Source organism: Cornus florida, unplaced genomic scaffold (assembly GCF_030987335.1).
Source record: "Cornus florida cultivar Cherokee Brave unplaced genomic scaffold, ASM3098733v1 CherokeeBrave_3.0.0_Hap2_Chr01, whole genome shotgun sequence".
NCBI classification, from domain to species: Eukaryota; Viridiplantae; Streptophyta; class Magnoliopsida; order Cornales; family Cornaceae; genus Cornus; species Cornus florida.
The window spans coordinates 15,661,921-15,686,269 of record NW_026775571.1 but is presented as its reverse complement, the minus strand read 5'-3'; the positions used below and the strand labels follow the sequence as shown (position 1 = coordinate 15,686,269).

General features: G+C 40.3%; 2 protein-coding genes across 2 annotated transcripts; one reads left to right on the top strand and one right to left on the bottom strand.

The window, feature by feature from the left end:
- The first annotated feature begins 8,857 nt into the window (after positions 1 to 8,857).
- Positions 8,858 to 10,395, top strand: LOC132269554 (probable LRR receptor-like serine/threonine-protein kinase At3g47570). Its single transcript, XM_059770793.1, has 3 exons — positions 8,858 to 9,151; positions 9,243 to 9,663; positions 10,064 to 10,395. Exons 1-3 carry the CDS (start codon positions 8,858 to 8,860, stop codon positions 10,393 to 10,395), a joined length of 1,047 nt encoding a protein of 348 aa, XP_059626776.1.
- A 3,071-nt stretch (positions 10,396 to 13,466) lies between these two features.
- On the bottom strand, positions 13,467 to 14,633 carry LOC132269546 (small ribosomal subunit protein bTHXc-like). The gene is made up of 4 exons (XM_059770780.1): positions 14,602 to 14,633; positions 13,944 to 14,152; positions 13,777 to 13,841; positions 13,467 to 13,694 (listed from the first exon to the last, which is right to left on the bottom strand). Exons 1-4 carry the CDS (start codon positions 14,631 to 14,633, stop codon positions 13,569 to 13,571), a joined length of 432 nt encoding a protein of 143 aa, XP_059626763.1. The 3' UTR covers positions 13,467 to 13,568.
- Between the last annotated feature and the right edge of the window lie 9,716 nt (positions 14,634 to 24,349).

The following is a 24,349-nucleotide window of genomic DNA, read 5'->3' as shown; positions in this document are numbered from 1 at the left end:
CAAAATCAAGGCCGTTCAAAGCCAAACGAATGTACTCCTGTTCTGGAAGAGGTACACGACATCTTAATCTTGCTCTCCTCAATCTTGCAATGAATGTCTCGACCGATTCACTAGGCAATTGACTTAGCCTGGATAAATCGGCCAGAGTAGGTTCTGTCTCCGTACGGTAGAACTGATTGTGGAATAATTCCTCCATCTGTAGCCAATTAAAAACAGAGTTAGGAGGTAGACGAATATACCATGAAAAAGCTGCCCCTGTCAAAGAGTTAGGAAAAAGTCTCAATTTCAACCACGGGCTAACACTGGCCTCTCCACATTGAACCGTGAATCGGCCAATGTGTTCCACGGTCGATTGATTTCCCTCTCCACTAAAGGTTACAAAGTCAGGGACTTTATATCCTCTAGGGAACTCAACTTGGTCTACCACTTCTGGATAAGGAGTTCTACAAATTGGTCGGCCGGCACCTCTAAGTTCCAGGCCATATTCTTCTGTGAGTAAATCAACTAATTGTCTTCTATCTAACATGACTTGAGGTGGCTGATTTAATATTGGTGGTACCTGATTAAAAACTGGCGGCTGATTAGCCACTGGTTGATAGCAATTCGGCTAATCATGTGGCTGATTAGCCATATTCTGCCCCCCGAGCCCTACCTGTGGCGGCACATGAGTATACAGTGGGTTCGGTGGCCTCCACCTGATCTGATTGCCCCCCGAGTTCAAAGGCATCCGAGGAGGGTTTGGTAGAATTACCTGTGGCTGCGAACCTACTACTGGTGGCTGATTAGAACCTGCCAACGTAGGCTGAGGATAGCTTTCTGCCCAGGTGAGTAGCGTATGAACCGGCTGACTTGATGTTGTACCTGGTTGGAGTGTCACTACTGGCGGCCATGGCTGTGATGTTTCAATGGCCCTCTCTGGCCGAGCAGATAGATTCAGCTGAGAAGCCGATTCCTGATTGTTGGAGCTGCTAGCTTGAGTCGGCTTGTTCAAAATAAAGGCTGAGAGTTGGGACATATTTTCATGCAAGTCGTTGTAGCGTGCTCCCATCCTTCCCATTGCATCTACCAAGGAGCTAACCTGTGCTTGAAGAACGGCTAACTCATCAGTAGGACCTGCTGCAGAGTTCTCAGCCTGTACTGGCTGATCGCCTTCCTCCAAATCTTCATCAGTAGCCACGGCCTTAGAATTTTTTGTGAGCCGCGGCATATTTGCCTCTTTTATAACACTCCAGTAGCGGTCCCACCGGGCGTGCCAAAACATGTTCGCACGATTTTTGTTCCCTACGCCGGTCGATGGACTCTTCGCGGGCGTGCCAGAGTATTTGTACAAAATACCCAAAATATGTAATTGAACACCAGCCTATCCCTTTTTCCGATGGCTGACTCTCAGGCGATTGTGTGGGAGAGAGACTAGTAAGAACTCCCAGCAAGGTTCTTTTATGCCTTGTTTGTAGCAAGGACTTTTTAGAGTGTCTAAAGAAATGCAACGGCTGATGAATGTTTGAATGGATGGAATGGCCGAGTGAAGACAGGCGGCAAGAACTTAATCGATCGCCGGCCGAACGTGATGGCGAGAACTTAATCAATCGCCATCAGCCAACCACAATGGCAAGAATTTAATCGATCGCCACTGAAACGTGATAGCAAGAATTTAATTAATTGCCATCAGCCAAGTAATGACAAGAATTTAATCAATTGTCACTACGATTCAATGGCAAGAATTTAATCAATTGCCATTGAATTAAAAGCCTAACTAAAATTGCGTAATTAAAATTGGCATAATTGAAATTGAAAGAAAGTAAATGGCTGAATTGAAATAGTTGACAATGATCTAATCAATTGCTATCAAATTGAAATAAAGAAATTGATAGGAAAAAAAAATGACGTAGAGTCAATTGAAAACATTTTTAGTTGAAATGCATGTTTTGTGGTGGTGCTGACGAATTGGAATAGGATTACAACTTTCCTATTTATAAAATTCTTTCTCAACTTATTTTCCTAACTTTTTGCTAGAAAATCTCTCATTCCTTGATTTTCTTCTCTTCGTGAATCAAACTAAGTCAAAACTCAATATATTTCTCCTTATCTTCATGGCTTGCCTTAGTAGGAAATCCTTGCTGAAACCAACTTCCTTGATTTAGTCACATATAAGTTGCCGAGATATTGCTAAAACGTTGCTAGAAAGTTGCTGAAAAGTTGCTGAGTTCTAGCAACTTCCTTTTATAAACTTGGCAGCCGTGTTCTATCCCAAGTGGCCCATCTTTTAGCGCCATGTCAAGGCCACTTGTCACAATTAGATTTGTTCACTTCATGCTGCCAACCTTCTATACATGTCTTCAAAGCTTTCCTTCTTTCATCAAACTAAACTTCCTATTTTATAGGAATTTAGTTATTGAGTTTCATCCAAACTCTAACCTTTTCCTTTTCTGTTAACATCCCATTTTAAAAAAAGTCAAATGTGAGTTGCTATATTTCAGCAACTGCCATATCATTAGGTGGCTGAAATATATCTTTCTATATTTGCTCCTAATATCTTCAAAACTGGCCGATCCATTCTTGGACATGCTCAACCCTTATCGGCTTCCCATTGGTCCACGTCGCTGCTGAGGTGGCTGCCAACCTTCTATACATGTCTTCAAAGCTTTCCTTCTTTCATCAAACTAAACTTCCTATTTTATAGGAATTTAGTTATTGAGTTTCATCCAAACTCTAACCTTTTCCTTTTCTGTTAACATCCCATTTTAAAAAAAGTCAAATGTGAGTTGCTATATTTCAGCAACTGCCATATCATTAGGTGGCTGAAATATATCTTTCTATATTTGCTCCTAATATCTTCAAAACTGGCCGATCCATTCTTGGACATGCTCAACCCTTATCGGCTTCCCATTGGTCCACGTCGCTACTGAGGTGGCTGCCAAGTTTTGGTGCCAACAGTTACACCAGTCCACACACAATTTCTTTTCCTGTTGGGAAGGCTGGTGTACCTTTTACATATCTAAATGACATGATGGCCCCTATATAGCTACAAGACACACAAAAAATAAAAAAAATAAAAAAATAAAAAATTGTTACATGGGATGTAGACATTCATTTGATAAATGAACTATGTCCAGCCCAACTGCCCTACATGGCAATAACTAACAAGGCATTGTGGCCCATACAAGAGATGAAAAACGTACACAACAACAGGTGATCTTTTTAATTAAAAGGAATTATGATAATGAAGACATTCCAGATTTGTTGAAAATATATAAAAATATTTTTTCAAATTAATTATATAGTTGGTGTTTGGTGTGAAAAAAAACACAGGCAGCCATTCTGAAATATTGTTTTTATTAGGTCGTATTTTAAAAGGATGTTCCTCTATGAGATTTAAAAATTGGGTCTGCTTACTATAAGAACAGACAACTGTACAAAAAGTTTTACTTTGTTCAGTTTTTTGAAAACTCAATTATAAAATTGTTTATGTTTTTTTTCTTAATTGATACTTACACACACATACCTCCATTGAGATTTAAACCATTAACCTCCCTTTGAAAAGTAAGGACATGATATTACTAGGCCACTGACCCGTTGGTAAAAAAGTATCTATTTTCATATAATTATAAAAGATTGTTATCTGATAACAGTTTTCTACTTTCTAAATTCAAAGTTACAAACCAAACAAGCCCTAGTATCACACATTTTAAACTCCTTATATCCGGAGAGTTAAATTTTTTGACTTTTTAGCAAAGGGGGAATTACTTGCCCAAAGTAAGTTCAAAAATCATGGCCCTGTTTGAGAGAGCTTTCAGTTTCTAAAATTTCTTTCACTTAATCGGCTTTGAAGAATATATTTTGATAAAAGGAATTTAAAACAAAAAAATTGTTTGGTGGATAAATTTTTTGAAAGTCTTTTAAATATTAACATAATTTAACTTGACAAATATATCATTAATAAACCATGAATAATAGCAAAAAGTTGAATTGGGATGTACAAAGACATAAAAGAAAATAAAATAAAAACCATAATTGAAGTGATGGAGTAAAATTGCCGATGATGCAACAACTATTAATTGGCATAGTGAAAATCCATGTATACAAATTTAACCCAATCTATATGCTTAGAAGTTGTTTTTTTCCCTTGATTGCATGATAGAAGTTGAAAGAGATGGAAAAAGAAAAGGAAAGAAAAATAAAATAAAAGAGAGATGGCTATATATATATATAAATATATATATATATATATTGAGAAAATTATAATTGTGTGCATGTATATATATATATTGAGAAAATTTTATATATATATATATATATATATATATATATATTTGAGAAAAAAAAAAAAGTTATTTAGAATTTTGCGTAGGGTTGAATTTTGGATGGGAGTTAATAAATATTGGAACTCTTCAGACTTTGAAATCAAATTGGAGTCAATAATAACTTTTCTTGCAACTCCACAATCTCTTGTTCTTCCTTTGTTGAATCGCTTCTTAACAATATTTTTTTCAATTTGGATTTTGATCAACATTATTTATTTATTCATTTTAATTTTTTGGATAGAGAACAAACGAAGAAGATGATACAGAAAGGGAAAGATAAAAGTTTGCAGAAATAGAAATAGATTAAATAATGGACAATATGAAAATTTTATATGTATTACTTAAAAAAGCATGTAGATTGCGGAAAGTTGATTAGAAAGTATGTTTTATTAGCTTTGGTCAATTGGGTTTCTAAACCATTTAGATTTTTTAAAAGTTGGTTTTTATAAATTTTACCATACGCTTTTTATTATTGGCAAAAAACTTTCTGGGCTTAGAAGCCCGTTTCTAGGCTACAAGAAATAATTGTATAATTTCCAACAAAATTCATATATGTCCCAAAAATAATAATAATAAAATAAAATAAAATAAAGACAATACAGCATAATTAAGGTGGTTATAATTTGAAATCCATGCACCAGCGGGGAAGAAGGGAATGGGATTGGAAGTGTAAATCCAATCTTGCAAGGCCGTTGGCCTCAAACCAAGAAAAGTACTTATTCGGTCTCCGCAACACTCGTTGAAAGACAACCAATTCTTGCCGGCCTGTTTGGACTTGGGTCGTTTTCATACTTCAACCATTTGGACAAGCTTCGCGACATGGTATCTTTTAATTACTTAGTGAAAGAAAATGAAAAGAGACCGTTGTGATGTTTAGAAAATGAAAAGAGACCGTTGTGATGTTTGTAATCATTTGCTCTAATATGCTCAAATAGGTGACAAATTAATCCCAATTCAAAGTTTGTCATCAATTTTTTTTTTCATAGTTAATTTGAATAAAAGTAATCCTAAACTACCCCCGCACATAACTCCCCCGCTAAAAGTAGAGAGTGGGAAGTCTCAAGTCATCCATTAGGCGTAGTTCCCAATTCCTCGAGTTCCAAGAAATTTCACGGCAATCTCGGTTGCTCTCTTTTCCTTGCCTTCCTGCTCTTCCTTCCTCTCCTAGATGGTGTGTTCCAGATGAGGGATTTCTCAAATTGAACTTCGATACCGCCTTTGATTCATCTAGAAAATCTTGTGGTGGGGGGTTGATTTTGCGCAACCATTTTGGGCAGCCTATTAAAGTTTCCTCTCTCTTCTTTTCAAATGTTGGAGGCCCCTCCGGAAGGTTTAATTCTCCGAGAAAGCTTGTCTCTAATCCGTCTTTGGGGATATCATTATGTCATTGTGGAAGGGGATTGTCAACCTATTATGCGTCTCCAAGCTAACGTTGAGGTTTTGTGTGTTCTTTTTGATGATGTCCGTTCTCTTCTTCCTTTATGCTCTGGTTCTTCTTTGGCTTGGGTGCCTCGCCAAGGAAATGTTGTAGCTCACTTGTTGAGCAAATCGGCTCTTGTAGCTGAATGTTCTGATTTCGAGTGGAGCGTCTGACCCCAGCGGCTATTAGACGCTCTTTGCTCCGACTGTATCTTTCCTCCTGTTTGAATGATATAGTGTTTGTTTGGAAAAAAAAAATGGATCGATGACTTAAATAGAGATGACATATTCAACTCTCAGGCAATGCTAGCATTAAACGGTTGTTTAATTAATCAGACACCAAAGCTAAGCATAATCAAACACCATGACCAAGCTAATGCCTCTCGACTCCTTCAGATTACGAACACCATCATCTCTTGTGTTCATCACATTGCTGCATATGATCACTTACACGACATCATGCTCCATGATGGTTTGATATGTTAGTGGTTTGAGAAATAAAACAAAATAATAATGTAAAGCATTAGTAAGTGACCAGACCACCTTGTGATCAATCAAATTGTGTGTTGATATTGTAGTTTATAAATGTAATCTGATACTGAAAAGAACATGTGAAAAGGCATTGTAATCAAGTGTAGGAAGCCTACTGTTTTGCTTCTTATTTTTTCCGTATCATATTTCTGCAATTGCCGTTTCTCTTCACATAAGTCATACAAACAATATAGCGTATTGAGGCACAACAACTCTCCCTTATTATAATTTTTCAAAAAAAGAAAAACTTATCATTATTATATTTATTCTCTTTCTTTTCTCCTCTCCATCTTTTCATATCTCTGTCACTATATTTTCTCCACCCTTTACACCTACACCCTCTACACCCTCTAACCATGCCCATCTCCACCTCTTACACCTCCACCCTCTAACAATGGCCATCACATCTCCCCTCTCAACCTCCTACCACCACCTCCCTCTCCACCAACCACCATATTTATAAATGCAAATACCTTGGTAAAATCTAATTTGAATAAGAACCAATATATTCATACAAACACACTCAGTGAATCAAAACATATATATATATATATATATATATATATATATATATATGTTTTGATTCACTGAGTGTGTTTGTATGAATATATTGGTTCTTATTCAAATTATATATATGAAATCACACATTATTCTTCTCAGTTAAAAATCCTTAATTTTTTTTTCAATTAGTTTTTATCATGTTGATTTATTTTGATAGCTGATTAATAGTCCAAAAACAAAATAGCCTATTTAAAGGAATAGACAAATACTATTTTAATTAGTTTTAAGTGACTGTCAACTATGCCTTTAACGTCAACGTTTTAAGGTACATGATAGTAGGATAAGTCCTGTAATTTCCACCATAGGAGGGGATCCGATCCGGATCCGTAAGCAAGACTGGTGTGTAGACAGATAGATACAGACATTAAGATAAGGGGGGTTGCCTTCAATGCCAACTTCGAGAGTGATGCAGAAGTAAATTTCTTTCACTTTTAATTGCAAAACGCAAATTCGATATACCAAATTCACCGCTTAATAGCAATGGGGAATCACAAAATAGTTTAAGAATCTAAGAATATTTTCTACATATCATTTTGACTATTATAATAATCACGTATTGACTCATACTCACACTTCAAAAAATGGAGTATAATTTCGCCCTTTTTTTTTGTATTCACATTTAAATTATGAACCTCTATTTTAGAAAGATGATACTAGTACGCGTTTTATTTTTTGTGCTTTTATTTTTGTCAGGTACTGGAGTACTGTTCAATGGAAAAAAAACATATTTGATAAAATATGCTCTACAACAACACATTTCAAGGTGAAATCCCTCCTCAACTTGGTCAACTGTTCAGGTTGCAGAGATTATACCTCAACAACAACAGCTTCGAAGGAGAAATCCCAGGTAACCTGTCACAAGAAACTACCACAAGAACTTGGTTCACTGTCCAAGCTCAAACAACTTATCATTCATGTGAACACTAATTTAATGGGAGAGATCCCTTCTTCCATTGCCAATCTTACTTCTCTCATTCTCTGGAAACTCTCTCTGCCCTTCAAAATCACTTCACGAGAAGTTTTCGAGGTGCTTTGGGTCAATTGAAACAACTAAGATAAATTGGTTTATGTCGCAATAAATTCTCTGGTATGATACCTACTTTTATGTATAATCTATCCTTGTTTACTATTCTCTCTTTGTGTGATAATCAACTTCAAGGTAATCTTCCACCGAGCTTTGGTTTGATGCTACCTCATCTCCAACTCTTTCAATTGTGAGGTAACCAATTGTCCAACAGTCCACCTGTTCGAATCTAGATTGGCTTGAACTAGAGGGCAATAATTTCAACGGGAAAATAGCAGTTGATTTTGGAGGCCTCAAGAATCTCTGGCGATTCAATCTAGAAAATAAAAGTTTTGGAGGTGGAGAACCTGATGAACTAAACTTCATTGGTTCCATTACCAACTGTAGCAATTTGGAAGTATTAGGTATAGGATATATAACCAATTAAGAGGGATGTTACCAAATTCTGTGGGCAATCTAACTAGACAACTCCTTGAGCTATTGGTTGGTGGGAATTTTACACATGGAACCCTCCCTTCAGCTATATGTAACCTTGTCAACCTAAATTCCTTAAACCTAGACAATAGCTAATTCACAGGTACAATTCCAGCTAATATTGGTAATCTTCAAAAATTAAAACAATTCGATCTTAGAACAAACAAATTCTTTAGAGAAATTCCATATTCTATTGGAAACTTGTCATTGTTGATCAAGCTTTACATGGGAGATAACAGACTAGAGGGGAATATTCCCGAGTCTTGGAAACTGCAAAAATTTGTAACCTGGACCTTTCTCAAAACAAACCTTGGTGGAGCCATACCCAAACAACTTTTGAGAATTTCAGGTTTATCAATTTTGCTAAATCTAGCTCGGAACCATTTGTCTGGGCCCTACCATCAGATGTTTTTTTTTTTTGGATAAGTACCATCAGATGTTGGAAACCTAAAAAATTTAGTGGAATTGGACATATCTGATAACGAGTTTGTCTGGTGAAATACCAAACAGCCTTGATAGTTTTACCAGCCTCCAAAATCTATACATGATGGGGAACTTCTTTAATGGATCTATATCTTTGTCCTTGAGTTCCTTAAGAGGTCTCCTAGACCTTGATCTTTCCCGTAACAATTTGACCGGACAAATTCCTTCATTCTTTGATCAATTTTCCATGAAGAATCTTAATTTATCCTTCAATGATTTCGAGGGTGAGGTACCAATGGGAGGAGTTTTCGCAAACGCTAGCCTTATCTCAGTTGTTGGGAATTATAGGCTTTGTCGGGGTATACCTGCTCTTCAACTTACCCAAATGCAGTGTCAAAGAATCAAAGACATGGAAAAGGTCTCTTGCTTTCATATTAGTGGTCTCAATAGCAAGCACACTTTTGGCTGTCATCATGTTGTCTTCTTTCTTGTTTTGTTGGCTTAAAAAGACGAGAAATGCTCAACCTTCCAGATCACTGTTGAAAGAATCTTTAGTGCAAGTGTCTTATGATAGACTCCTCAAAGCAACCGATCGGTTTTCTTCAGAAAATTTGGTTGGTGTGGGAAGTTATGGATCTGTCTATAAAGGAATTCTTAACCAAGATGATGCAATTGTTGCAATCGAAGTATTAAACCTTCAACATCGAGGAGCTTCCAAGAGTTTCAGCGCCGAGTGTGAAGCAATGAGAAATATTCGACATCGAAATTTCATCACAAATTATGATCTAAAACCAAGCATCATCCTAATTGACGGTGACATGGTTGCTCATGTCGGAGATTTTGGGCTGGCAAGGTTTCTTCAAGAATCCGAAATTCAAAACCAAAGCAGTACAGTTGGAGTAAGGGGAACTGTTGGCTGTACTGCTGCAGGTAATCACTGTACATTACTATTGTTATTTTTTTTTATCTATATTTGTTTCCTCTAGGATAACAATAAATTTGCTTCAGTAAATACGCTACAAGTTCTCTATGAGTTGTGATGTAACATAGACCTGGAAAAGAAGATAATACAATATGGAATTGTTAATTGGTTCCTAGTTCATTAAGGCATAGAATTTCTGATCATTAGAATTTAGTCACTTTTCAGCCCATAATTTCAAATAAAAATGAGCATTCTCATTTTCTTATGTGCTTCCCACCTTTGTTAATTTTTCTGATCTTTATTTCTTATTTTTTTATGATCATCGATCATGCTTGATTCAATTGCCAAAATAAAAGAACCATGCTTGGTTTTGCTCTTTTGAGGAATTTTAACTTCTGTGGATGGCAGAGTATGGCTTGGGATGCGAGGTGTCAACAAAAGGGGATGTATATAGTTATGGAATCTTGGTGTTGGAGATGATGACTGGAAAGAAACCTGTTGACAGTGTGTTCAAGGAAGGCCTTGACCTTCATACCTTTGCTAGGATGGCTTTGCCAGACCATGTTATGGAGATAGTAGACCCAACGCTTTTAGAGGAGTGTTTGATTTCCATGATCAGAATTGGAGTTGCCTGCTCCATGGAATCACCACATAATCAAATGGACATAACTTATGTCATTCATGAGCTGAATTCAGTCAAGAACATTCTTCAAGGCATTCGAAGAGGTCCAAAGGCATAATAGTAAGAGTCAAAAAATCAAACTTACATGCCTGTTATTATTGGTTGAACTCCTCAGTATCCAGAAAATGACAACTCGTCCAGGGGCCCTTTTTTCTCCTAAGTACATCATGATTGTAGTAATGGGAAAACTTGGTCTCCATTTCTAAGGTGTGTTGAATTTTGAGCAAGCCTTGTCCATGACCAATCGTTATTCAATTAATATGACTTCTATAACTTGAAAACACAATTCCATGTTTTAAGTGCATATAGATATATTTATTAAGAATCACAGGTAATTAGTATTATAGTTTCCTTGATAATTCTCTCTTCTCTTTTGATTCTTCACACAGCTTACAGGGTCATGAAGTTTGAAAGCGGTGGTCTGAAGAAACAGCCATAACTCATGTTTGAGAAGCAAGGCAACAATGCCAGTTATTGCAGTACAAAGCAGTCATGGGTACTGGATTCATATGTATGTATATGATTACATATATCTTTTATACACATAAAATGTTAAATACCCATAACATATAGACGTCGTTTCTTGTATTGTGTATCTTTTATACGAGTACATGGTATTACAAACATATAGACATAGTGTGGGTATCTAAATAAAAGAGGTTGGATAAAGTTCACAAACAAATAAATCATATCACCAACGGGCCAGTGGCATAACAGTATCAGCCTCTTACTTTTCAAAGGGGGGTCAGGGGTTCAAGTCTCAGAAAAGACAAGTTTGTGTGAGCACCAACTAAGAATAAATAAATAATAAAATATCATATCTAAGAATAGCAAGCAATTGGGCAGTATTGGGACAGGACTCTTTCCCATCTCCGTCACCGTTTAGTATAGCATCCTTCATTCCTGTCCAAAACTGTTTAGCAAATCCTAATATATACATGCACAATATCTAATGTGATCACAAGCCTTGTGAGCAAGGAGAAGCCTTTTTATATTACCCACCTCGACACCACATTACCACTACATAGCCACCCCTATAGATGCAATGCAGTCCCTGTTGAAGATACAACAGTGCTGCCTCCTCTCTTTCCTCCTCTGCTCACATGTCCACAAATGACTTCTATGTCAACCCAATAGCCTCAAAGGAAAAAGTCCTGTATATGTTCGACAACTTCTCCAAAAATTTTAAATGTGGAACATATATATATGCGTATATTAAGTCGAGAAATAGATAGTTGCTATTTAAATACTCTGACTAATGTCTTTTAACACCTCCATCGATCTCACCTCTTAATCATAATTACAAAACAGCTTTTACCATGACCCAGAGACCGAATTTACACCAAATTGAGAAGAGCTCTGGCAAATTAAGAATTATAGAAAGACCAATTTTCACATAGACCAATACCTAATGTTTAGACCTCAAGAAGTCTTTCATAACCTTTCACTGTCCTTTCTACAATTTGGAGTTCTTTGGGTTTGCGCCTTGCAGTCAAGTCATTGACCCGAAAATGGAGCATAATAACCCTAATAACTTTTTCCTGATTTGAAATTCTTTCTACCTTGTTTCAAAGTACAAAAAGCCGACTTTTTTTGGCATGCAAATTGCTACTCCGCTAGGTACAATACATCAAATTAGATGACTGTTCGAGTGAAGGGATTTTTAATTTAAAATAACTCTTAGGTGTTAGACTGGAACTTTCCTCCACAGATCGTGATCCATTTAACTGCTTAGATCTCTTAATTTTGCAATATTTTTAGGGTTTTAGTTCAATTCATTATGGTCACTTTTCGCGTCTTCAAACACAACTCTGTTTTGGAAACCACAGCCTAACTGCATCAAGCTTCTCACAACTGAGATCATTGCCCGCCAGAAATGGTTTTATCAGCCTTAAACCAGAACACCCAATAATTTAATCATCAGCACAATCTTTGTGGACAAGCCTCGGCCTCAATAGTCAACATAGGGCATCACCGTCATCATCCTTGCCTTAATCCCATAAACATAGGTGAAATGCTATAACCAATAATGTACGTAACCAGTAACCTAACTGTTATGTTCAACAATTTACTTAAAGAAGTGTTCCACCTTTCATCAGTGCTAGCAAACTGCTATTTTCTAAATGAAAAGAAGCACCAGAAGAGAATCGAGAAGAAGAGGAAGAAAGATGAGTATGTTTATCGTACGATAATCTTCCTAATCAAATCCTTTTCTTTGAGCCTTTGACAATATGCTGCTAGGGGTCTCTACATCAAATTCCTAAGTTATCTCCAACTTTCTGATGATAACTTGAGTTTAAAGGAGAGTGGAAAGTTAGCATTGGATTGTCAGCTCTTACTGTAATATGGAACTAAAATACATCTAGAATGATCTGGGCTGCCTATCAAGGCTCTCCTGGCTAAAATAAAGCCAACACTGGCCATCCTGTCCTGCACAACTTCGAAGATGAGAGACACTAGAGTATCTCTATCAACTAGTTTCCTGATATTGAACAATCAAATATCGCATTTCTCCAGATTGAGCCATTTTTATGTCCACTACAGGTCTCTACACCAGAAAAAATATATATATATATATACATATATATGTTTGAAACGGGGTATCAGCTACTCTAAAACTCAGCTAACATTCAGAAATGATATATTAGAGCTACCATTAACAGGCAGTAACTAAAGAATAGATTCATTTAGCCAACCCACGTAGTTGGAAATATGCACTTCCTATAATACAAACTCCATCGCAAATCACCCAACATCAAAATACTTTTTTACTACTCAAAATTAACTTTTTCATTTCTAAAAGACGTGCATATGATAACAGAGATAAACCCTTAACTCCCTAAAAACTTGTGAAAAAAGTTTCAAAGTGCTTTTGCCAACAAAAATGTCCCAGCTTTCTCTGTTTTCCAATGATTTTTAACACTAATTTTACCGTTTCTGTGGACCTTATCCATCCTTAACCATTTTCATCCTTTCACACCATTTCTAGTCATTTGGAAGTAGACCCCTAATAGTCCCAAGTTCGTAACCCCAAATTTTGTACGTTTTCCGAATAGAGTTGATTTTTACGACGAACTAATTCACTAATTAAGATGAAAAAACCCAATGCGCAGATTCACAGGGAAGACATCACGAACAAATTGCAGTAATGATTTGCAAATTGTAACAACAAAAGTAAAATAGAGATCAGAAATTACATTGCCAACCAAATTGAGCTCTCCATAGTTTAAACTAGAACAGAGACTCATCAATGTCGATCTTCACCTCGTCGTCATCAAAACTGTCTTTCTTTGGCGGCGCCGGAGGAACCGAAACCCTGGGAGGGCCTCTCCCCTTATTCTTGTTCCGGGACCTCGCCTATACACACATTTATCATAAAATTTAAAACCCTAATTTCATGTAACATACAAAACCCTAACTATTATCAAAGAAAACTCACATTTCCGAATGAGTGGTTGAAGCGCTTTCCTTTGGCGGCCTTCTTGTCACCTCTGCCACAGTAAACTAATAACCGAGAAATTAAAATTTGAAACAGGAACAAATGCATACATATATGTGTGTATATAGAGAAATACATATATATATATATATTGTGATTTTACATACTTTGTGGAAGCGATGCAGAAGTGGAGAATGAAATTGAAGAAGTTGGGAGAGAGATGCCAACAGAGGATTGAGAGTGAGAGAATGATGGTGAAGGAGAGAGCTTCGGGGTATGTTTGGATAGTAGTATAGACAGGAAAAGAAAAAAATGATAAGTTTGTTTGGAGAAAAGAAAAATATTTACCAAATTATTATCTACTTTTTCATAATCACTTCACACACATTTTCGTATGATGATTTGTGAGGGATATTTTTAGTATTACGAATTAATTACTTATTCCACTATCTTTTCTTTCCTTATCTTCTCAAATTTTCTCAAATTGGGAGAGAAAGTAAATGAAGAATAGGGACAGATCTTTTATTTTCTCTCTCTATCCCTCCAAATCAATCCTACCGAACACACCCTCAGGGAGGCCATTGGTAGTGTTCCGAGTACCAGTGAAGCCATGAGTAACTAATAAAGAGATAAGAAAGATGATTTCTTGACCATTTGCTACTAAATACATGTTCTCCATCGAAATGCAGCGTCTTAAATTAAAAATATCAACAAAATAGTACTACGTATATATCAATTTCATTGAGCAAAAGCAATTAAATGGGCTATAGAACTTGAGCCAGAGCCACAGCCAGAGCCCGATATATGGGCTTATAAATAGTGGACCTGGGCTTGAACTCATTCTTAAGAGTACCCATCATGATGAAGAGTTGGGATCCTCTGTGTTGTGTGTGAGCTGGGATCTGTCCGATGTTGTAATTCAAAGTTGGGATCCTCTATGTTGTGTGTGAGTTGGGATCCGTCCGACGTTATAATTCATAGTTGGAATTCTTTGTGTTGTGTGTGAGTTAGGATTTGTCCGATGTTGTGATGTAGTGTGGTTCAAGAACGGAACATTTTGAAGAATACCCCAATTTCAAAGATTACTAAATAAAAGACACAAGTTGGTTTCAGACACTTTATACGGTGATAAGGAGGGAGTTATTAAATAAACTTAAGAACTTCATAGCCACATCATTATTGCTTGAATGATGCATTTCTAGGCTATGAATTGTGGGATGCTTTCTAAATGGTATACATGCATAATAAATTATTATCCACAAAATTTAATTTTAGTCCACAATCTAATGGGTTCCAACATAAAATCCAACTCCACTTGAATTATATCTTGGCCCAGTTTTTTCGTCCTAATTATGATAATGACTGAGACATTTTTCTTTTTCCTTTTTCCTTTTTCTACTTTTTTCTTCTATTTTTTTCTTTTTTTTTTTTTTTTTTTTTTTTTTTGATAGGTTCTAGACTTCTAGTCAAGAAATAAAGTTCCTAGTTTCGGTAAACAATTTTATTAACACACGTGCTCCATTGTGACTTGAACTCTCTGTCTTCCATTGAAAATGCAGAGGACATTTACATACCACTCAGAGCAAGACTTCAGCAATCATCATGAAATAAAGTTAGAATATAATCACAACAAAAATCCATCCCACCCATAAATAGGCCAGCTTGAATTCGGCCCAGCCCTGGTCCGTGCAGTTTTGTCACAAGTGCACAAAATAAGGAAAGAGCGCTTTAAACAGCTACAGAGAGTAATCTTAATTCTCTAGTCATCCATCACCTTAATTAGCAGATAACATAGAAATGAGATATACCAACTCATTAAGACTATTTCTTTAAACAGCTTTCAACTTGTATAATCAAAAACATTCTAAACATCTAATTAATCACCCTTGTGTATATACTGCATACATAATCATAGCAGAACACAACATATGAATTCAAGAAAAATCATGAACCAGAAAGTTATTGGTGTCATTTATTGAGAGCTGACTTGGCGTGTTGACAAGTTAATACGATGCTAACTAAATCCCCCGTGGCGATTTGAAAGGTCAAAAGCCTCGAAGGGCCAACCTTCGAGTACCTTAAACCCTGGCATCGCTCCAGGCCCATTAAGTCTCAAAGGAACAAACTTCGAGCACCTTAAGCCCTGGCATCGCTCTAGGCCCATCAAGCCTCGAAGGACTAACCTTTGAGCACCTTAAGCCCTGGCACCGCTCTAGGCCCATCAAGCCTCGAAGGACCAAACTTCGAGCACCTTAAGCCCTGGCATCGCTCCAGGCCCATCAAGCCTCGAAGGACCAAACTTCGAGTGCCTTAAGCCCTGGCATTGCTCCAGGCCTATCAAGCCTCGAAGGACCAAACTTCGAGTGCCTTAAGCCCTTGCATCACTCTAGGCCCATCAAGCCTTGAAGGACTAACCTTCGAGCACCTTAAGCCCTGGCACCGCTTTAGGCCCATCAAGCCTCGAAGGACCAAACTTCGAGCACCCTAAGCCCTCGCACCACTCCAGGCCCATCAAGCCTCGAAGGAACAAACTTCGAGCACCTTAAGCCCTGGCGTCGCTCCAGGCCTATCAAGCCTCGAAAGAACAAACTTCGAGCGCCTTAAGCCTTGGCGTCGCTCCAGGACCATCAAGCCTCGAAGGAATAAACTTCGAGCGCCTTAAGCCCTGGCGTCGCTCCAGGCCCATCAAGCCTTGAAGGAACAAATTTTGAGCACCCTAAGCCTTGGCATCGCTCCAAGCCTATCAAGCCTCGAAGGACTAAACTTCGAGCACCCTAAGCCGTGGTATCACTCTAGGCCCATCTAGCCTCGAGGAGCCAACCCTCGAGCACCTCAAACATTAGTGATATGCCAGGCTATATCAATTTAAGGGATTGGAGTCCTAGAAGGCTCGCCATCAAAAATTTGCTTGTAACACAAAACGAAGGTAGGGTCTTCGCGGCTATAAGGGATTTATATTGGGAAACTTAGGAGGATCTTGGATTGGTGAATGAGAAGTCAAGAGGTGCCTTCGCCCTTGGCAAGGCCCCATTAACAAGATGATAGGATTATACATGTTATGATAGCAAACCTTAAAATCACATTTAATGCTACGCCAGGCTTGAATAACTGGCGGCCAAGCAACATTTAATGCCCTTGATTAAGGGAAAAATGACATGGCAAGATAGTGTAAGGCTCGATGAAAGGATTAGACTCTTCAGACTCCTAAACTTTCAGGATTACCCACGTAATCCTGACTAGGAGCAATGCATGCAAGAAACCATACATGGAAGGGACCAGTAGGTAACAACCAATGGAATTTGGGCCTATAAATAGCACTATCCCATGAGAAAATAAAAAACCGGAAAAGGGAAAGCTATCATAAGATACTGTATACTTGCCCTACCACCATCTTAATCTTAATAATTGGTCTTCTTCTCCTCCTCCTACACTGAGTATCTCCTATTTTTCCTTCACATTTGTATTTCTGATATCGCCATTATATACTTATTTATTATTTGATAAAAAAAGAATCCCTACATTTTGGCGACTCCGCTGGGGATATCAATACAAGCAGATAGAATCACAGGATATATTGACTCATCATTCAGAACCCTCTGTTTGGGGGGGGGGGGGGGGGGGGTGGTGACGTTCATATCTAGTCTCAGGCACCGTCGCACGCTTTCAACGCTCGTGCACCTCATATCATACTGCTGGAGAGTTCAGCAACCCTTTTCGTCCATGAAGAGTTGTTGTAGTCCAATCGTGACCTCAATGATCATCTTGACATATTAGAAGCTCTGATCATGGAGAGTGCACGGGCCAGAACTGCTTCTCCTGCCAGAATAACCCTACCCGAACACGACCAGCTAGGCAGTTCATCCACTCGTGTGCTACCACTATGGTATCTGCTGACGCAGGCTCAGGCAGCCCCAAAGCCTACCTAGTTCAAGTTGCTCCTCCAGCCAACCCTTCTCCAGAGTACGTCACTGAATCCATGTTGCGGGATTTCTTCATGAAGCATGCCCCATCTATTGCACGCGCATTGGTATTACGCACCGAGCCGCCGTACCCAAAAAGTCTCGCTCAGACTCTATACCCGCAAGGGTACATCATTCCAAAGTTCCCCAAGTATGATGGTGTGAAGGGAGATGCTGATGAACACTTGCAGAGATTCGTAGAGTCTCTAGGCTAGCATAGCCACAACGAGGTCCTGCGCCTTCAAGAATTCTCTAAGTCTCTTACAGGGCTCGCCTATAGATGGTTTAGGAGCCTTGAACCTAACTCGATCACCTACAGAACCCTAAGGCGAATCTTTCAGCAACGACTCGAGGGTGGTGATCTCGAGTTGACCGCGCCGAAGGATGTACGATGCAATCCCTATCCTCACCGTCACGATATGGCCATGGTCATATATTATGATGAGTTTAAAGAAACTAATCCCATGTAGTCAAAGACTCAGGCACAACACAGTGAAGAAGAATGCTGCGCAGCAGCTTCGTCGAGTCATCACACCTCCCAGCAAGCCCCTTTGACTATTTCCTTCTCCAAATCTAATAAGAGAGTGTTTACTCCTCAGAATCGTCCCCTCTATGTCACTGCGCAGGTCAATGGTAGGGAGTTCCGATGCGTTTTTCAAGATAATGGATCTTCCATTAACATTATGCCATAGGCAACTTTTCAGAAAGCCGGTTTGCCCCAGGATCGCCTTATCAAGGAGACCATTGAAGTATATGGTTTTGGCAATGAATCCCACCAGACCCTTGGCTATGTAAATGTCAATCTAGCAGTGGGCAGATTCCGCGCTCCCACCAAGTTCCATGTCATTAAGGCCGACACCTCCTACCATGTGCTCCTCGGGTGGGCAAGGATGCACCGTTTTAGCATAGTGGCTTCAACCTATCACTAATGTTTCAAAGGCATTTTGGGCAACAAAGTCATCACGATCCCATACTCAGATAAGCCTTTTGCCAAACACGAGGCCTATTTTACTAAAGCCCTCTTCTTTGATGATTTGGATGATGAGGATGAAGAAGGCAAGGCGCATATCATTCGTACTCCGCTGCCCAAGAGGTACAACAAGGCATTTTCTATGCCCCACAACCATATGTCCCCCGCCGCAGCATAGAGGGCACTACCCCTCAGGAATGCAAGCGGATCCGACTACCGGATGGGCAATATATCTACCGTTTATGACGGTGTGTGGGCTCAGCTTCGGCTAGCCCAGTTGTCGAATCCGCATCTGTAGAAGAGGAGTCACTGCAACTTCCAGAGCTTGAAGAAATCAATCTCGCCTCCACTGGGCAAGAGCCGCAGACCACTTTCATCTCCTCGCAACTAGCCCATCGTTCCGAGACGATCTCATTTGTCTTTTAAAAGAATTTTCAGACATCTTCGCTTGGACTTATAATGAGATACCAGGGTTAGACCCCCAGCTTGTGACAGATCATCTCAGCACCGTGTCGGGCTTGCACCTTGTCAAGCAAGCACCTCGAGTTTATCGTCCGGAGCTCGAGCTTCAGATCAAGGCCGAAATTAAAAACATGTTTCTCGCAGGTTTCATTAGACCAATTCTGCACCCCACTTGGCTGGCAAATATTATTCCTGTGAAGAAGAAAAATGGGCAAATCAGCATCTGTGTTGATTTTCGTGATCTCAACAGGGCATACCCAAAAGCTGATTTCCTTCTCCTTATCATTGACACGCTGGTTGATGCAACGGCCGGGCATTCACTTTTTTCCTTCATGGATGGTTACAGTGGCTATAATCAGAAACGGATGGCCGAAGAGGATGCTCACAAAACTGCATTTCGAACACCACTTGGTAATTTTCATTACACTGTCATGCCCTTCAGGTTGAAAAATGCCGGTACCATATATTAGAGAGCTATGACTGCCATTTTCTATGATATGTTGCATCGCACAGTGGAAGACTGTGTCGATGACTTAGTGGTAAAGTCCAAACAGCGGGAGGACCATCTTCAAGATCTATGCCAAGTATTCGAAAGATGCCACATGTACAGCCTACGCATGAATCCCTTCAAGTGTGCATTTAGGGTAAGTAGGGGCAACTTTTTGGGTTTTTCGGTGTATCGCCAGGGGATCGACCTTGACCTCACCAAGGCTCGCGCAATTGCAGACATGCCCCGCCCTTGCTCTTTTAAGCAGCTTAAGAGTTTTATGGGCAAAGTTTCATATTTACACCGGCTCATACCGGCACTTACAGAGGTTTCTCACCCTTTCAGCTCACTAATTAAAGGCAATGCCAAATTTGAGTGGACAGTAACCCATCAAGCAGCCTTCGAGAAGCTCAAGTCCATTCTTAGCTCCTCGACCACAATGCACCCACCTATCAGGGAGCAGCCTTTGCTGCTTTACCTCACCTCGATTGATAAGTCCCTTGGCGCCCTTCTCACGCAAATAGTCGAGGGGCAAGAACGCCCAATCTATTATCTCAGTCGACTTGTACGAGAGACCGAAATTCACTATTCTGCCATCGAACGCCATTGCCTCGCACTCGTCTTTGCAACACATAAATTTAGACACTATTTCATGGCCCACTCTGTCCATTTGATCACATGGTTTGACCCCTACAGACAACTCCTCTTTAAGCCGATCGTCTTTGGAAAAGCGTCGCGATGGCTTTTAGCCATCTCAGAGTTTGACATTACGTGGTTTGCACTGCGAGGTATAGAGAGCCAAGCTTTAGTTGATTTGCTTGCACAATTCCCAAAGCAGAGGCACAAGTCCCTCGATGATGCATTACCCCTTGACGAGCTCTAGGTGGCGGCCGTACATGACAGTCATGGTGAATGGCAACTTGCCTTTGTTGGGTCCTCCACTAGTAAGGGGGGGCAGGGATCGTCCTCACGTTTCCAGCTCAACAAATCACAGCAGCCTTCAAACTCACTTTTCGCTGTTTTAACAACGAAGCTGAGTATGAAACACTCATTCTTGGCCTCCTCGCAGCCCTAGACAAGGGCATCTCAAGGTTATGCATATGTGGGGACTCCAAACTGGTTGTTAAGTAGGTGACCGGCGAGTACGCCATTCGTGAGCCCTCGCTCGTATCTTATTGTACCATCATTCAAAAGCTCCTCGCCAGATTCTCTTTCATCTGATTCACGCATGTGCCTCGCTCCAGTAATCGATATCCAGATGTATTCGCAACTTTAGCTTCTAAACTAACAATCGCAGATGACATGATGCAGGTCCACATCAGTAAACGCATCGGTCCAACTACCATTACCGAGCTTTTCCCAACCACGACTATCCCGGACAATGACTTGCGAGCCCCGATCATTAATCAACTCAAGCAAAAGGCAGGACTATTACTCCTCATATAATTGAAGTCATTCCAACTCTTGCAAGGGTTGCTAAATTTTTGCCTACCTTATGGCACATTGGCTAGATGTCTAGACCCAAAAAGCTGACATAGCCCTCACAACGACTCATGAGCAGCACTGTGCTACCCTCTTGCGCTATATCGACGTCTTCAGTGTCAAGTTTACTATTGGCCAGACATGGCAGTACAGGCCAATGCCCTTTAGCGCACCTACCCACAATGCCAAGCCATGATGGACGAGACAGAGTCTTGTGTTCTAGATGTCGCTGATTGGCGTCGCCCATTTATTGATTTCCTATCACATGGCACTCTCCCAGAAGATAAGCAAACTGCTGCGAGGATAAAAAGAAAGTCTGCACGGTTCGAGCTCAAAGGCAGCGAGTTTTTTTGCCGCGCCCTCAATGGTGCGTATTTGCAGTGCTTATCTCAAAGCGAGGCCATGTAAGTTCTCAAAAAGGCTTACCAATTGGAGCATTAGGGCTCACATGAGCTCTTTACTCATTTGTTGCATAGGGAGTATCAGGGCTCGCGTAAGCTCTTTACGCATTTGTTGCATAGGGGAGTTTATTGGCCTATCATGGAGCGCAATACTAAGTCTCATGTACAGAAGTGAAAGCCTTGCTAGCACCATCATCATCAGATTCATACTCCAGCTACGCCCTTCCATCCCATTGAAGCCCCTTTGCCATTCTATATATGGGGACTTGATCTCATTGGACCAATCTATCCACCAGTGCTAGGTCACATATGGATCCTTGTTGCAACTGAGTTCTTCACTAAGTGGATTGAAGCCATCCCTCTCAAGCATGCAACTGGCGGGGCCATCAGTGCCTTCATATAAGAAAATATCATTTATTGTTTTGGGATTCCTTAGTGCCTCATTACCGATAACGGTACTCCTTTCATTAATCGTAAGGTCAGAAGGCTGCTCACGCAATACAATGTCCAACATAAACGTTCATCGCCATACTACCCACAAGGAAATGGCTAGGCTAAAGCCTCAAACAAAAACATCCTCCGAATCCTAAGTCGAACCGTTTAAGAAAGCCCTACCACATAGGTTGAACAATTACCCCTGGCGCTCTGGGCTATCACACCTCCAACAAGCGTTCTATCGGTCAGACTCCATTCTCTCTTATCTATAGCCTCGAGGCCGTCTTGCCAGTGGATATTACCATCCCCGCAGCACAGCTCGCTTCGCGAAGTGGGGTTCACATGTCTCGAGATAACGAATTGGAAGCCTTTGATGAAAGACGCGAGGCAGCCCTACAGCATCTCCAACAGTATCAACATAACATAGCGTGAGCGTATAACAAGCATGTCCAACCTCTACAGTTCAGACCAGGCAAGCTCGTTCTTAAAACTGCCTCACACATCATGTGAGGTCTCTTAGCTCCCAAGTTCTCACCTAGTTGGGAGGGCCCCTACATTGTAAGAACATCTAGTAATATAGGTTATTGCACACTCGAGGGCTCTGATCATAGCCCCATTAACAATGTCTGGCTGAAGCCCTACTTTTGTTAAACTTAGTTATCTCGAAGGAAAATAATTTTTGGTACAGGCCTCATGTTTTTTTTTTTTTACAAAATCAAAACATAGCAAGGGGGGAAAGAGCAAAAAAAATCACAACTTTTCTCATTTAATGTTTTGAAATACAATTGTTGAGTCCTCGACTCTTACATGCATCAACAACAAAAGAACGAGTTACAAGTCTAGTCCACATACGAGGACAGCAGTGAATAATCATCGTCGAGCTCTTGTGAGTAGGCCACCATCACTGCCAAACTTTCTCGCTCCTGTGTGAGCTCCCCCTCCAACTTTTCAATGCGAGCTCGTGTTTCTTGAAGGCACAATGAGAGCAGTCGCTGCTATAGATATTTCTCAGCCATGAATAATCTCCTTCGTAGCCATAAAACAGGGACCTCGAGCCTCTGAACATCATCCAATAGGAGTGTGGCCTCCCTCATGAGGTCTTCATTGGTCGAGCCCTGTTTAATTTCCACAAAAATTTCCAAAATCTTGCCAAGGCATAAGTACATGGATTATCATACAAATGCATGGCGTGAGGTCAAAATTTGTGACACCTTAGGGTGGTGTGCAAGAGCTGTCTCGAGAAGATTTACGTTGGCACGAGGGAGCGGTATACCCATCCATTCTACCTCTGCACTAGTAGCATACGATTCCGCGCCAGCATCAATAACTTGCTCACTCACAAAAGTTGGCTCACCAACTGGGCGCGAAACCTGCTTTGTTTGATCAGTAACTTGCTCACCCCTTAAGCCTGTTGCAGTTTGCTCAATATTAGGAGGCGTGATCTGTCTTGTTTGGGTACCCATGGCATCCATCATATTGGTCTCAGTCTGTGGCTCGGGAAGGTCTCGTAAGGTGTCTAGCCTCGTCAAAGGCGAAGATTGTGTGGTCTCCTCTAACAATGTCTTATCATGTGTGGAGGAGTTTTGCTCCACCCCTTGTGTTTCTGAAGGCAAGGGTTGACCCTCCCTATCTAGGACATCATCCCTCTCGAAGGAGGTTTGCTCAGCTATGTTGTCCTCTCCAGGTTGTGAAGGCTCTTGCACTCCTATAGGAGAGCTTGGGGCTATATCTGTGTTTTCTTGAGAGGGCACTTCTACGGTCTCACCCCTAGGTGACTCAGTTGCACGCTCGCTTGAATAAATGGTTACCTCAGGAGTTTGGGGCTTAGACTGATTCTCGCTCCTCGTTTGAGCCTCATCGCGAACAGCATCTTCCCCCTCTGTTATACTGCGATACCCTCGCATCATTTCTGCCACCGCAACCGCGTGAGTACGAATGGGTATGTCATGCAGAGTGGCAAAGGGCGAGACGTCTAACGCTAGAGCCTCCATCTCATCCTCCTCCTCCCTTGCCTGCACTATTGTATCCTCCTGAGTACGACAATTCAGAGTAGTTTCGCCTAAGGCTTGTATAAAGTTAAAAAGGGGTAAATTAGGAAATTCACTGTCAGAGGCCAGTACCTCGCTAGAGCTTATATCATGAATGGTGGTGTCAATTCTACCATCTCGTACGTGTTGAAGCCTCCGCACCCCACCTCGACTTGGCCCAAAAGCAGCCGCTATCAACCCATGCTCTCCAGTAAGTGTTTGTTCCGCGCAATCCTCAGAAGAGGTATGAGTATCCACATCCAGATTGTCTGAAGGTTCGTCCACAAGTGGAATCCTACTTGTCGAGGGTATTGAGTGAGCTGCATTGGGTGGAGGAGGCCTTGCACTTT